This window comes from Pyricularia grisea (assembly GCF_004355905.1).
Source record: "Pyricularia grisea strain NI907 chromosome Unknown Pyricularia_grisea_NI907_Scaffold_2, whole genome shotgun sequence".
Taxonomy (NCBI): domain Eukaryota; kingdom Fungi; phylum Ascomycota; class Sordariomycetes; order Magnaporthales; family Pyriculariaceae; genus Pyricularia; species Pyricularia grisea.
Genome location: NW_022156717.1, coordinates 6,375,371 through 6,387,230, shown reverse-complemented (window position 1 = coordinate 6,387,230; position 11,860 = coordinate 6,375,371). Strand labels below are relative to the sequence as shown.

Below are 11,860 nucleotides of genomic sequence, written 5' to 3'. Positions count from 1 at the left end.
CAGTGGGTGAAAACACTCTCACGAGGTGAGCGTCATATTTCGTTTCAGTCAAACAGTCCCCATGTTTCAGCGTCAAGTAAATGCCGACAAACCTGGCCTTGTTTTCTCTCTCTCTCTGCCCCGATTTTCGACCCTTGGCAACAACAAGAATGCATCAGAGTCATGATATGACATTGCTATCGAGCTCCTTATCCACAAAAGCCATAAACTCATCCCACCTTCCCGCGACTCTCGGCGCCTCAAGCCAATAGTTGCCATTCTGATCCTTGCCTTGAATCGTGAAACAATCCGGGGGGCTGATGGGACTGCTGAGCCCTTGGACGTACCAAGGTCTGCACGGAGAGGTAGTAGGCCCAGCACCGTCAGAGTCCTCGCCGCCGCCGCCACCACCACCACCCGTCCTCCGCGCCGGACCGAGATCCAGTTGGAAGAGATCCGCCTTGGACCAGTTGGTCGACGACAGGTGCACCATGTCCTTGTCGCCAAAGAAGATCATGGGAAAAGGCAGCCGCGAGTTCTGCTTCATGGCAAAGTACGCCTCGTGCTGGCCACGCGTGCCCTGGGCCGCGATGGCCCGCCGTATCTCCACAGCCACGTCGCAGAGGCGGCCCTCGGTGATGTCGCGCGCCTTGAGCAGGACGTTGCAGTACGAGAAGGCGTTGCCGATGTATGGCCTGTCTTCGCTGGCCGGCGGGAATATGTCCCCTTGAAAGGCTTTGATCATGTGCATAGTGAACATGATGACGACCTAGAAAGCAGTAAGTTTTCATTGCAAAAGATCATGGGAAAGGGATATTAGGGAGAGCAAAAAAAAAAAGAACCCATTGGGTTGAAACTTACAGTCTTGCTAGGGTTCAGTTTCCTGGGCACGACAAGGCACCGCACAATCCACGCGAGGAGGATATCACCCTCGGACAAAAACACCTTGCTGGGATCCTCCCCCTTCGCCTGGGCCTCATCCCGCAGGGCCTCGACCGCCGCCTCCAGCCTCGCCTGCCAAAACGCCCTGGGGACGCACATGACGCGCCAGTGGTGCTTTCTGGCCAGCATGTCGCACGCATAGCCACTCATCCACTTGAACAGGCCGAAAATCCCGGCTTGTCTGCCCTCCAAAACGTGCGCCTCGGTAGCCTGTCGCTTGCCCGTCACGAGGGGCTCGAAGGGATCGCTGTCAGCGCCAAAGGGGACTGGGACCTGATCGTCACGGCCCGCGAGCACCGCCATCCAGGCCGCGCAGAGCTCCTTGAGCGCCATGATGTCCATGGCCACGTGCTGCCACTGCAAGCAGACCATGGTGGTGGTGCCGGAAAAGGTGTGCACGCGCAGGGACATGACAGGCCTGTCCTCGGAGGGGTCGGCATACCAGTCGCCGATGCCGCTCGGGCGGTATGAGCCGCCCCAGGAGAGGTCGGACAGCACGAGAGGGTCGCTGATCAGCTGAGGCCTGTCGCTGGCCGGGTCAGGCCTTTTGATCTGTGACGAGGCCGGGTGCTCTGAGAAGGGCGTGTCGTGCTGGTGAGCTCCAAAGGCCACGGCCGGCCTAGCCGGGGTGAACTCGGCGGGTATGTGCCATTCATGTCGGCCTATTCCTCCCTAGGGGGTTTGTAGAACTGTCAAAACATGGATTGTGGAGACAAGCAACGGAAAAGTTCTTGAGTAAGACTTTAACAGTTTTGTCTGATCTGATGATTTGATTGGGCAAACTCTACAGTAGATGATAGCAAGAGCACAGGCTGCACCTTTTATAAGACGGACCTGAAATCACAATTCTCTATCCCCAAAGTGCACCGATAACAAAGACAATGGGCTTCACGTGAGTTTGCATGTCTCATACATTATATCTGATCCGGGCCCCCAGCTTCTGCCAGCCATCGCGCTTAATGAGATTTTCGAGTGAATCTCGTAGCCTTTCCGGATCGAGGAGGGCATCAAAGACAAACGACACGACCAATGTGGTGTTGTGCACGAGCGCGTTGTCGTCGAGCGAGTTCATAGGGATGACCCGATCCCCCGGCAACGGGATGGGTGCCGACTTGGCCCAGCCAAAGAGCCGCTGTAACATGGTTGTTTGAAGGCAAGGGCTTATTGTATGCTGTGTGGGCCCGCAGGATACAAGACACTGCTAGTTGATGCGGACTTTTGTCGACACCAAGATGGAAAAAATGAAACAGAAATCGTTGCCCAGACGGGAAAGGCGTAGAAAAAAAAAAAAAAAAACGCGAGGCCTAACACCGCCCTGACCCAAACATTGGCTTGAAATTGCCAACAGGAAAAAAGGCATGCAGGCAGCGCGGAAAACAAAGTTTCAAAAACTCATCAGGGCGTCCCATGCCCTCCCTCAATAGCAGGGATATGGGTGATTGACAGACCGGGACGGTCCCGGCTCCACCCGTTAACGAAGAGAAATGAGCTCCGTGGGGGGTGGATGGCACCAAAGATCTCTAGAAGAACATCTAATATTGTCATCTTTTATGAGAAACTTTCATTATTCGTGTCAAGTATTAGGAAAACATGATATCATGCCGCGGGCTGGCCACAAGAAAACGTAAATGTTCTTTCACATCTGATCCGTAAACGAAAAATCGACAGGGAAAAATGCGGATTGCTGTCCGGTGTCCCAGCTGGGACCCCAGAGCTCCGACAACCACGGCTCGTCGGCCATGGTCATGACGACTTGGTCAGGCACCATTATCCCGGCGAACATGTCTCCCGCCTCGTTGCTTTGGTCCATGCTCTCGGGCGTTCGCATCGCGGGCTGCTGGTGCTGGTGCTGACCGGCCTCCTCCGCGGCTGCTTCCATTCCCGGGAGGGTCATGCCGGGCGGCAACTCGGCCATCAGCAACGCCTTCATCATTCGGAACATCATGGGCGACTTTTGCCAGATGCCCAAGCGGGGGCCGGGGAAGTCGGCGACGATGCCAGCGTCGTTCTGGACCCGCGAGAGCTTTTCGTAGGCCCGGTCGAGCATGCCAAAGACGTCTATGCGGCGCCGCATCTCCTCGGCGTCCCAGCCGGGCTCGTCGCCGTCGGCGCCTACCATGGTGAGCCGAAAGGCCACGACCATGCACAGCGTGAACTGCGACAGGCTGTCGGTGGGGACGCCCACCAAATCAGCCGAGGAGAATTCGTTGAAGAAGACGTCACGCCAGCGCTCGGTGGTGATCAGAGTCGCCTCGAGGTCTCGGAGGCGCTGGATGCACAGGGTGCCCCCGGGAGAGGATCGTTCCTTCGTATCGGACGTAGCCACGTTGAGGCAGGTTGCTCGAACGGTGAGTTCGGCCGTCAGGAGATTGAGCTGCACGGTCTCTATTCGGATTTTGGGCCATGTCAGCATATCTGATGGAAGCTTGCGTCGCGTTGTGTGGGAGTTTATGGGGTTACACTAACTGTGCGTCTGTATGTGTGGCGGCAAGGACTGGCGGATATCCGATAATTGACGTAGGAGAACCTTGATCAAGACTGATGGGGGCGTTGCAGTGGAAGGGTCATCGCCTTCACCAAGAGCGTCGTCCGGGGAAGAGCATGTTACCTGGTTGGCAATGAGGTGAGACTTGACGTGCGCGGCAAGGACCAGATCGAGGTCGTATTCACTGTTTTCGGACAGGGCGCGCAGACATGAGCTCAAGTATGAGGTCCAAGTCATGGGTTCTGCCTTGCGGTATGCTGCCCAGTACCTGATCGCCGGGTGATTTCGAGTCAGATAGATATTAAAAGGAAAGGAGGGCGAATCGCAGTAGGGACAAGAACCCACCAGCTTGTGAGGCTCCAAACAGCCAACATAGTCCTCCGCTCATCCAACGTGCGAGGAACTTGCTTCTGGGATTGCTCGGAGCAGATGCGACCAAACTTGCCGCGCCACGAGACGTTTGTGCGGACGTCCTTGTGCAGGTTGAGCTCAAGTGCCACGGAAGTTGCGAGGTGAGAAAGCATTCCCAGGAAGGGTCTGTCCTGCTTGAAGTAGTGAGACCACGCAGTGAAGCATATAAGCCCGAGCAGCAGGTCCATATTTGCCCGCCTCTGGGTTACGACCCGTTTCGAGATGATGGACCAGATGGTCTCCTCCATGGCGAACTGCTTAGCCAAGGACTTGGCGGTGATGGACATGATGGTAAGCCAAAGAAAAGGGCTCTGTTGCCGCAGTTCGTCAGACGTCATGGAGGGCGGGATCCGAATGAAGGGGAATATGACGAGGAAGCAGCGGCGAAAGTGGTCAAACTGCTCGTCGGCAGCAGGTCCCATATTGACGTGGGCGGCAATGTCTTCCATGACCAACTGCAGAGTCTGCGAGTTTTCAGACGACTGTGAGGTGCGTATCATGCTGATATTGTTATCACTGGCCTCCAAAATGACACTCGGAAAGTTGTTTGCGGTGGGTTCACACGAGTAGGCAGGAGATGTGCGAGAGGCTTCCGAGCCGGGTGAAACCCGAGACGCGGAGGAGCTGACAGCATTGCTCTGAACCACAGATGATTGATCGGTTGTAACCCCTTGAGACCGCAGTAGCGACACGAGGCTGTCCAATTTCTCCTCTAGACGAGCAGTGGAGGAAGAATCCAAGTCGGAATCGGCCAGCGCACTAGGATGCGACGGCGATGGTTGAGGAGAATGCTGAGTAGCCTTGCGCTTCTTGCGCATTGGAACGGGAGGCTCACAGACTTTACCTAACCGATGGCATCTTTTTTTTTTTGATGGTCAAAGTGGAATGATTTTAGTTCCCGATGGCCTTTTAGCAAAGGGGAGAAAGAAACAAGAGAAAACTTTTTACAGTAAAATCAAATCAAATCAAGGTACGCTAGAGGGGTTGCCCCAAGATGGGCTGCTTACCGCTCGCACTTTCCGTTGCCGTTAGACATGGTATAGCATTTACATTTGGCGCGCGAACACCCAACGCAGGCCTTGCCATAAGGCGCGGGGCTGCAAGTCTCAGGCATCGTGGAGCTCGTCAGGCCGGACGACATTGTCCAGACTTTGCGAATTCCGTCGTACAGAACCCTGGGGTTTCGTAGAATGAAGCGGGTTGTCGCTGTTCCATTGTGGAGAGGGCAGAAGAAAAAAAAAAAAAAAAGGCCCAATTCACGCAACTGACCTTGCTGACGGGAGGTGTAAGCCGGCGCGATGGAGCAGCAGCCTGGCGTTTGGTTGCCTTGCACGGGTATCCCTATTGGAATGCCAAGTAGGATGCGCTACTGCAAGTTCATCAAGGGGTCTTTCTTATCACCAACCCCGAACACCGCGGGTTCTAGACTAAATGTAGTTAAGGGCCCCCCACTTTGTGTATCCTCTTGACTACTAGTAGACTAGACTAGGTACTCAATCCTACGATTTGCAATCAAGGGATAATGTGATGGTAAATAACATCACCTGTCAACTGTGTATACTACAGTATACCATGTCCATTTTCTATCTTCTTTTTAAAACACTATCCTTCAACTCGGTTTATCGATCGAATATCGCAGAATAAAAAGCCATCTTTAAACCCGTTTTTAATTAAATACTGGACAAAAAATGGAGATGAGCCAGATCCCGCACACCAAGAATTCCAAGGTCTACATGAAGGCGCTCTCAAAGGAATGCTGCAGGAAATAAAATACCGAAATAGAGATGCAAAGCGTTATCTCCAACCTGCAATACTACGCCGCTACGTCCTTCGTCCCTACCTAGATAATCAATGTAAGTAGGTATCTATAGGTTGAGAAGAGCAGGCAAGGCAAGGTTGGAGGAAATGGCATTGGCATTGGCATCAAACCCCTAACCCTGACTTGATTTGCCACACCCCGACCTCGACTCCGACAGCGTCATCGAGTTTGTATCCTCCACCAGTTCGCAACAACTAAAATCCACGGCCATTTTGTGGCACCATGGGCCACAGCTTCGGATGGACCGGGTCGGTCATTTCCTTGTCTACAATTCAATTCTGAGCACTTTGTGCAGCTCCTCACGATGAACATAGCGACGAGATCCCAAACTCCACGCTTCTTACGGCTGCGCCCAGGCGTCCGCCTCATCTCGACTCGACAAGAGCAACGCGCATCCTTCTCCTCCTCCGCCGATAGCAAGCCCCAAAACCACAACCGGGATGCCGCCACCGAACCCGGCTCCACCTCCGTGCAGGGAGCAATGTCTCGACGTCTCGAGCAGGCGACAGAGGAGGCCCTGCTAACCGGCGGCACCGCAGGCCGCCGCGCCGTCGAGGACGCCGGCTTCTCGGACGAGCTCAAGGAGCGCCTGCTCAACAAGATCGCCGACTCCGAGTTCCGCGCAAAACACGCCGGCGCCTTTGACGAGGCGGGCATCTCGGGCGCTTCTTCTTCTTCTTCACCCTCGGCCGTCGGTACGGGCGGCGGAACCCCCTGGACGGGCGAGGAGGCTCCCGAGGCGGCGGTGCGGCGGATGCTGGAGGACGCACGCAAGCCGCTGAGCTCTGGCCTTCGCGGGAAACCGAGGCACCAGGACGTGGTGGTGGATATGCGGATGCGGCGCGAGCCGGGGCGGACGGCCGGGCAAAAGTTCGAGGTCGCGCGGGACAAGGCCGCCACGTACGCAGCGACGGCTGCAGCGGCGGCGGGGGCGAGGAGCGAGGAGGAGCGGGCAAACTTCAGGTCGGAGCTCCAGGAGCGGTTCAGCCCGGGGTACAGGGCGATGCCCAACAGCCTGTCGGGGATGGCGGCGCTGGCCAACGAGCGGATCGAGAACGCCATCGCGCGCGGGCAGTTCAAGAACATACCGCGCGGCAAAGGAGTCGAGTCGCGAGACGGACGGGCCGACAATCCTTTTATAGACACGACTGAGTACATCATGAACAACATGATCAAGCGCCAGGACATGGTGCCGCCCTGGATCGAGAAGCAGCAGGAGCTGGCGCGGGCCGCGAGGGTGTTTCGGCAGAGGTTGAGGAACGACTGGAGGAGGCACGCCGCCAGAACCATCGCCAGTCAGGGTGGGAGCCTGGCGGAGCAGATGGCGCGCGCAGAGGCGTATGCCAGGGCTGAGATGGTCAAGAATCCGCGGCGGAGGAACGTGGATCAGATGTCAGTGTCCACAAGCTCGACGGATGATCCGGTCATGGTAGCGATGCGGCAGGCGCAAGTCCAGTTGAAGGAGGAGCTCAAGGAGGAGCTTAAGGATGTTCCAGAGCAGACGGCACAGCAGGCTGTTGATGAGCAGACGGTACAGCAGGAGCCCGATGTGAAACCGGAGCCTCTTGTCTTGTTTCGAGACCCAACCTGGGAAGCAACAGAGAAATCTTACATGGAGCTCTCTGTGGCTAATTTAAATGCCATCACACGATCATACAATTTAATGGCGCCTGATTTGGCCAAAAAGCCCTACTTTTCCTTGCAGAGGGAGTTGGATTCATGCTTCGCCGACGTCGCCCCGTCGTTGGCAAACACGATAAAGGAGCGGGCGAGGAACCCGGCGAGGCATACAGAGTCGTCTGGCGCAACGCCAAGGAAGGGTGTGATGGGCCGTTTAGGAGCCGCGGACTGGACCACCACGAGTAAGATCTACGATTCCAAGACGCCTAATTACGGCCTCAAGGAGATGTGGCGCGACTTTTGGGCCAAAGGAACTTGAAATTTGACCCGAAAATAAATGTGAGAGTATTTATTGTTGGGTTTGTAAAATACTGTAACTGCTATGATGGTCGAATTTGGACCGCCAGCCGGCTCTTCGAGCTCAAGTCACATTCAATCAATATGTTGGCCATGTCTTTGATGGCTCACTCATATCTTGGGAGGTATACTTAAAAGTTCAGGGGGATAGTCAAAAGAAAAACCTTTTTGTCAGGTGGTTTGTTTGCATACCTAGGTAGGTGCTGATTTCAGTCTCCATTAAGACAGACTCTTGGGGGCAATTCATTGCTGAAAAGAAAATGCAAAAATCACGATGTCTTGAACTTTTGCCCTCCTCTTTGCTAATCGAGTGTGCTCTCGCGGAATATGCTGTCAGCCGCGCGTCTTGATAAGACGTCTAGGCAGCAGCATGGGTGGAAGACATACATTAGTGCCACACAGCACGAGTACCCATCAAACGCGAAACGACACCACACTTTCAGCACAGGTAATTTTTTTATTATTAAATAATTGCATACTTGAGACGAGGAACCGTCACACTCCTAAAAAAATGGATCCAGACAATGCATCAACCACCGCCACTCCCGTCAAAATAATTCTCCTCGGCAGCCACGGCGTCGGCAAGTCGAGCATCGTGACGAGGTTCATATTTGACAAGTACGAAGCCGACGCCCTCACCCGGATCCCCTGCGACCACCTGACCAAGACCTTGGGCATCGCCGACGTCCAGGGGGCTTGGGCGAGGTACTTCAAGGTGTCGGTCGCGGACACGGCGGGGCAGGAGCGCTTCGGCACGTTGAGCCCGCAATACTACCGCTGGGCGGACGGCGCGGTCATCGTGTACGACATCACGAACCGGAAGAGCTACGAGGAGGCCACGGGCAAGTGGCTCGAGGAGGCGCGGCGGTACGAGGGTTTGCGGGATTGCTTGGTGCTGGTGGGGAACAAGTTAGACCTAGCTGAGACGAGACGAGAGGTTTCGTCGGAGGAGGCGGTGAAATTTGCGTGTTGAGTGACCCGAATCCTTGATTTTGTTCTAATTCTTCTGGGGATATTATGAGTGCTCTCTAATATCTGCGATAGGCGACAACGGTATGGTGCCTCTAGAAACGTCGGCTCTGACTGGTAGCAATGTTGGTGGGGAATTTGGGATGGTTTGTGAAAGTAAGTGATTGCAACAGATAAGCATGTGGCCATATATATATACTTGAGCACAAAGGATGATTGGTAACATAGCATGCCTTCGGGACACTGCAGAGGTCGTCAATCACAAGCCTCGATTCGACTCAAAGCCGGACGAGTCCTAGTCTCGCCTAAACAACCACCCTCAGCCTCAACCCCTTATCCGAGGGAGAAGTCGACAATGACCTCGCTTGGAAAATTATGCAAGTGAGCAAAAAGAAAAACAAAAGATGCACAAAACATACAACACCGAGGATTCCCCAGTGGTCACCCACCTGAGTACTAGTTCGGCCCTCACTGGTTTGACTAGGGGAGACCGGACGGGATCCCGTATATTCCAGTGGGTATGGTCGTATGTGATGGATCGTAGATTAGAAACAATTTATTATGTTTAACATTTGATGGATTACACTGGAGACGATCCCATAATGAACAAAAATCCTTTGTCATATTAGAGAAGGCAGACAGTGACGGGAATAAATCAAGATTCTGCTGGTAAGGATTTGTGCTAGGTAGCAGGGCGAGGATTGAAATGAACTGCAACAAAACATATTACTTTATGGACTGATGAATAAACAAAAGGATATAGAAAATGATACCTGTATACTCGTAAAGACACTCCAACACACGCTTGGATAGATCCGTAAGCTTGCCAGGTCTTTCCCCAAATCCTTTACCGACACTCTAAAATGTCTGTGCATTATCTACAGTACATTACGGTCCTCGATGGACTTACCCAACCCTCTCCATTTTCTTCCCCACCAGCACACGAGCCCCTTTTTAGACTCAAATCCCCAGTCCCTGCAAGACCGAAACCTCGAACCACGGGCGGATTCCAAACCGCCGTCACTCAAGGAAGACGTTGCGGCACATAGCTCTGATCCGGCCTGACGACCTTGCCACCTTCAAGCTGCGAGTCCCTGTAGGCCGGCCAGACGATGAGTCTACGCTCGCGGTCAATTACGGACAGCGTCGTGAAGCCCTGGCCGTCGCCAAACTGACCCGACCAGCCGCCCGAGACGACAAAGTGCCTGCCGCAGTCGACCTCGGCCACCGACGCCCGCCGTCCCGCCTCGAAGCTGCAGCGCTGCCTGCCGCGCTGCTGCGTCACCACCGTGAACGACCAGCGGCATCTTTCCTTGTCGTCATTGTCGTGTCCTCCGTGCACGGTCGTGGTGGAGAGCTGCGTTGTGGTGTTTGCGATCGTCATGGCGGTCCCGTTTTCGCCGGCCGTGTTGACGGAGGTGGGAGGATTATCTAGAGTTTTGTTGAAGCCGAGCTTGATGGCGCTGGTGGCGCGAGGGCCATGGGCGCCGTTGCTGCCGGTGTAGTCTTTGCGCCTGTCGTAGTCGTGGTGGTTGTGTTTGTTGCCTATGTGTCCATAGCTGGATTTTCCGGTGTCTTTATGCCGGTCGTAGTTATATCCATCCTTGTTGCTGCCGTAGTGACCATTCTAAGATGGGATTATGTATGTTAGGCGGTTTTTTTCGCTAGGGCTAATTTATATCCAGCAGGGTGAGGACTAACCTGACTCTTTCGGTCATTATCATACCCGTAACCTTCATCATCATGATAGCCGTTGCGTCCGTGATCATATCCTTTTCCACGATCTTTGCCATGTCCGTGCCCACGATCCTTCTCGTGGTCTTTTCCATGACTATGGCCGTGTTCGTAGTCATGGCCATGTCCATGACGGCCGTCCTGATGGCGGCGATGACCACAAGACCGAGAGAGACCATGGATTGTCCACTCCTCCTCCTTGAACATCATCGACTTGGAGGCCGTGGCCGGGGCTGCCAGGACCATCGCCTGAATGCCGAGGCAAAGGAACGTAATGAGACGCATTGCGATGTAGCGATTGCTCTGGCTTGTTGAGGTTTGTGAGCTCTAGTCAGAGTTGCCAAGAAGATGATATAAAATAAAAAAGAAAATAACTTCCAGGGCTGATTTCGCGGCAAAAGAGTGAACGCTGGAACAACCAGGGACACAGAAGAGTACGAGGCCTCAGCAGGCTGTCACAAGAACAGTATTTGTAGGCTGTCACAAGCGTCTGTTTTATCCTTGATAAACCCGCCAACCCTCCCCATCAATAGTTTAACATCCCCTCACTCGACACGCAAAAATCGAAAGAATCAGAATTTGGTCGGCCGACAAGCCACAAACCTTGAGCTAGAACCGTACATGGACCAAAGAAGAACCAAGCAGTGACTGAATATTTACTCTCAGTATGACCACGAGATCTTGAAGGCTAGGTTTCTGTTTATTAGTTGGCCGAAGAAAAAAGAAACACCACTTTCTTGGGGAGTCTATGTCAAAGGAAAACATCATCGGAGGAATTATGCATTATTGTTGGCCTGTGATATTGTTGCTCTCTTTCTGTTGATAATGAACTTAAGAACAAGCCTCATTTAAAAACCAACCTGTGTAGTTAGTTTGGTGCTTCAGCATACTAATGCATAATATGTACAAAGGTAAAGAAGCAGAGTCGAGAACCCCTGAGAAGTACATCCATCTAAACCCTGGCGGCCGCCAAATATGTAAGAAAGAGTATTATCTGACTTTACTAGGTATTTTAGAAAGGCAAGGTACGCGAGGCGTTCAATTAGAACAGTCGAGAAACCAACCAATGTGCAAGTACCTAGATAGATGACTGAACCACGCTTGTACCTGACGGCGCCAGGTTTATTGCAAATAAAGTTCTGCTCATCATCAGCCGGCTTTCTATAGTAGCATGATCTTGGATGACTAGAAGCTATTCTCTGACTCGAAGAATTCATACGAGATTGATACAGCGCAAAATGGCTTGCCAGATCGCGTGGAGTTTTAAGGCTACTAAACTAAGACAATCACCATCCAGTGCACTTTTCACGGACGATTAGGCGAGCGAATAAATGAGGTTCTACCCACCGAACTCCCACAAGATTCTTTTTCATTTTCCATTTCCCATCGTTATTCTCCTTTGCCACTTTTCCAGCCACCGTTAAGCACGCACAAGAACACTAACACAAGGGTTCATACGTTCTCCAAGTGGTCGACGGTAAAAGCAAGATACTATTTGGATACAAGTCCCGGCCTCTTGGCAAGACCGAATTGAAAACACTTGT

The 11,860-nt window shown here is 53.3% G+C and overlaps 5 protein-coding genes across 5 annotated transcripts; 2 read left to right on the top strand and 3 right to left on the bottom strand.

Annotated features, from left to right (window-relative positions):
• Positions 1–160: 160 nt before the first annotated feature.
• On the bottom strand, positions 161–2,062 carry PgNI_04471 (uncharacterized protein; the record flags this gene model as incomplete). Its single annotated transcript, XM_031124516.1, has 3 exons — positions 161–748; positions 841–1,593; positions 1,835–2,062. The coding sequence occupies 3 exons, from the start codon at positions 2,060–2,062 to the stop codon at positions 161–163; spliced, it is 1,569 nt and encodes a 522-aa protein (XP_030985354.1).
• Positions 2,063–2,200: 138 nt separating this feature from the next.
• On the bottom strand, positions 2,201–5,106 carry PgNI_04470 (uncharacterized protein). The gene is made up of 4 exons (XM_031124515.1): positions 4,825–5,106; positions 3,752–4,675; positions 3,388–3,674; positions 2,201–3,306 (listed from the first exon to the last, which is right to left on the bottom strand). Exons 1-4 carry the CDS (start codon positions 4,956–4,958, stop codon positions 2,558–2,560), a joined length of 2,094 nt encoding a protein of 697 aa, XP_030985353.1. The 5' UTR covers positions 4,959–5,106; the 3' UTR covers positions 2,201–2,557.
• An 834-nt stretch (positions 5,107–5,940) lies between these two features.
• Positions 5,941–7,575, top strand: PgNI_04469 (uncharacterized protein; the record flags this gene model as incomplete). The annotated part of the gene is made up of 1 exon (XM_031124514.1): positions 5,941–7,575. One exon carries the CDS (start codon positions 5,941–5,943, stop codon positions 7,573–7,575), a length of 1,635 nt encoding a protein of 544 aa, XP_030984167.1.
• Positions 7,576–8,124: 549 nt separating this feature from the next.
• On the top strand, positions 8,125–8,586 carry PgNI_04468 (uncharacterized protein; the record flags this gene model as incomplete). Its single annotated transcript, XM_031124513.1, has 1 exon — positions 8,125–8,586. The coding sequence occupies one exon, from the start codon at positions 8,125–8,127 to the stop codon at positions 8,584–8,586; it is 462 nt and encodes a 153-aa protein (XP_030984168.1).
• Positions 8,587–9,606: 1,020 nt separating this feature from the next.
• On the bottom strand, positions 9,607–10,643 carry PgNI_04467 (uncharacterized protein; the record flags this gene model as incomplete). The annotated part of the gene is made up of 2 exons (XM_031124512.1): positions 9,607–10,209; positions 10,284–10,643. Coding segments are annotated over 2 exons (963 nt in total), but the record flags the coding sequence as incomplete, so codon positions are not given.
• Between the last annotated feature and the right edge of the window lie 1,217 nt (positions 10,644–11,860).

What these genes read in the sequence shown, in the direction of transcription:
- PgNI_04470 (XM_031124515.1), bottom strand. Translation starts at nt 4,958, where the DNA reads ATGTCGTCCGGCCTGACGAGCTCCACGATGCCTGAGACTTGCAGCCCC. An exon ending in GGCAACGGAAAGTGCGAGCG is followed by an intron (nt 4,676 to 4,824) that starts GTAAGCAGCCCA and finishes AAAAAAAAAAAG; the next exon opens with ATGCCATCGGTTAGGTAAAG. An exon ending in GCCACACATACAGACGCACA is followed by an intron (nt 3,307 to 3,387) that starts GTTAGTGTAACC and finishes AAATCCGAATAG; the next exon opens with AGACCGTGCAGCTCAATCTC.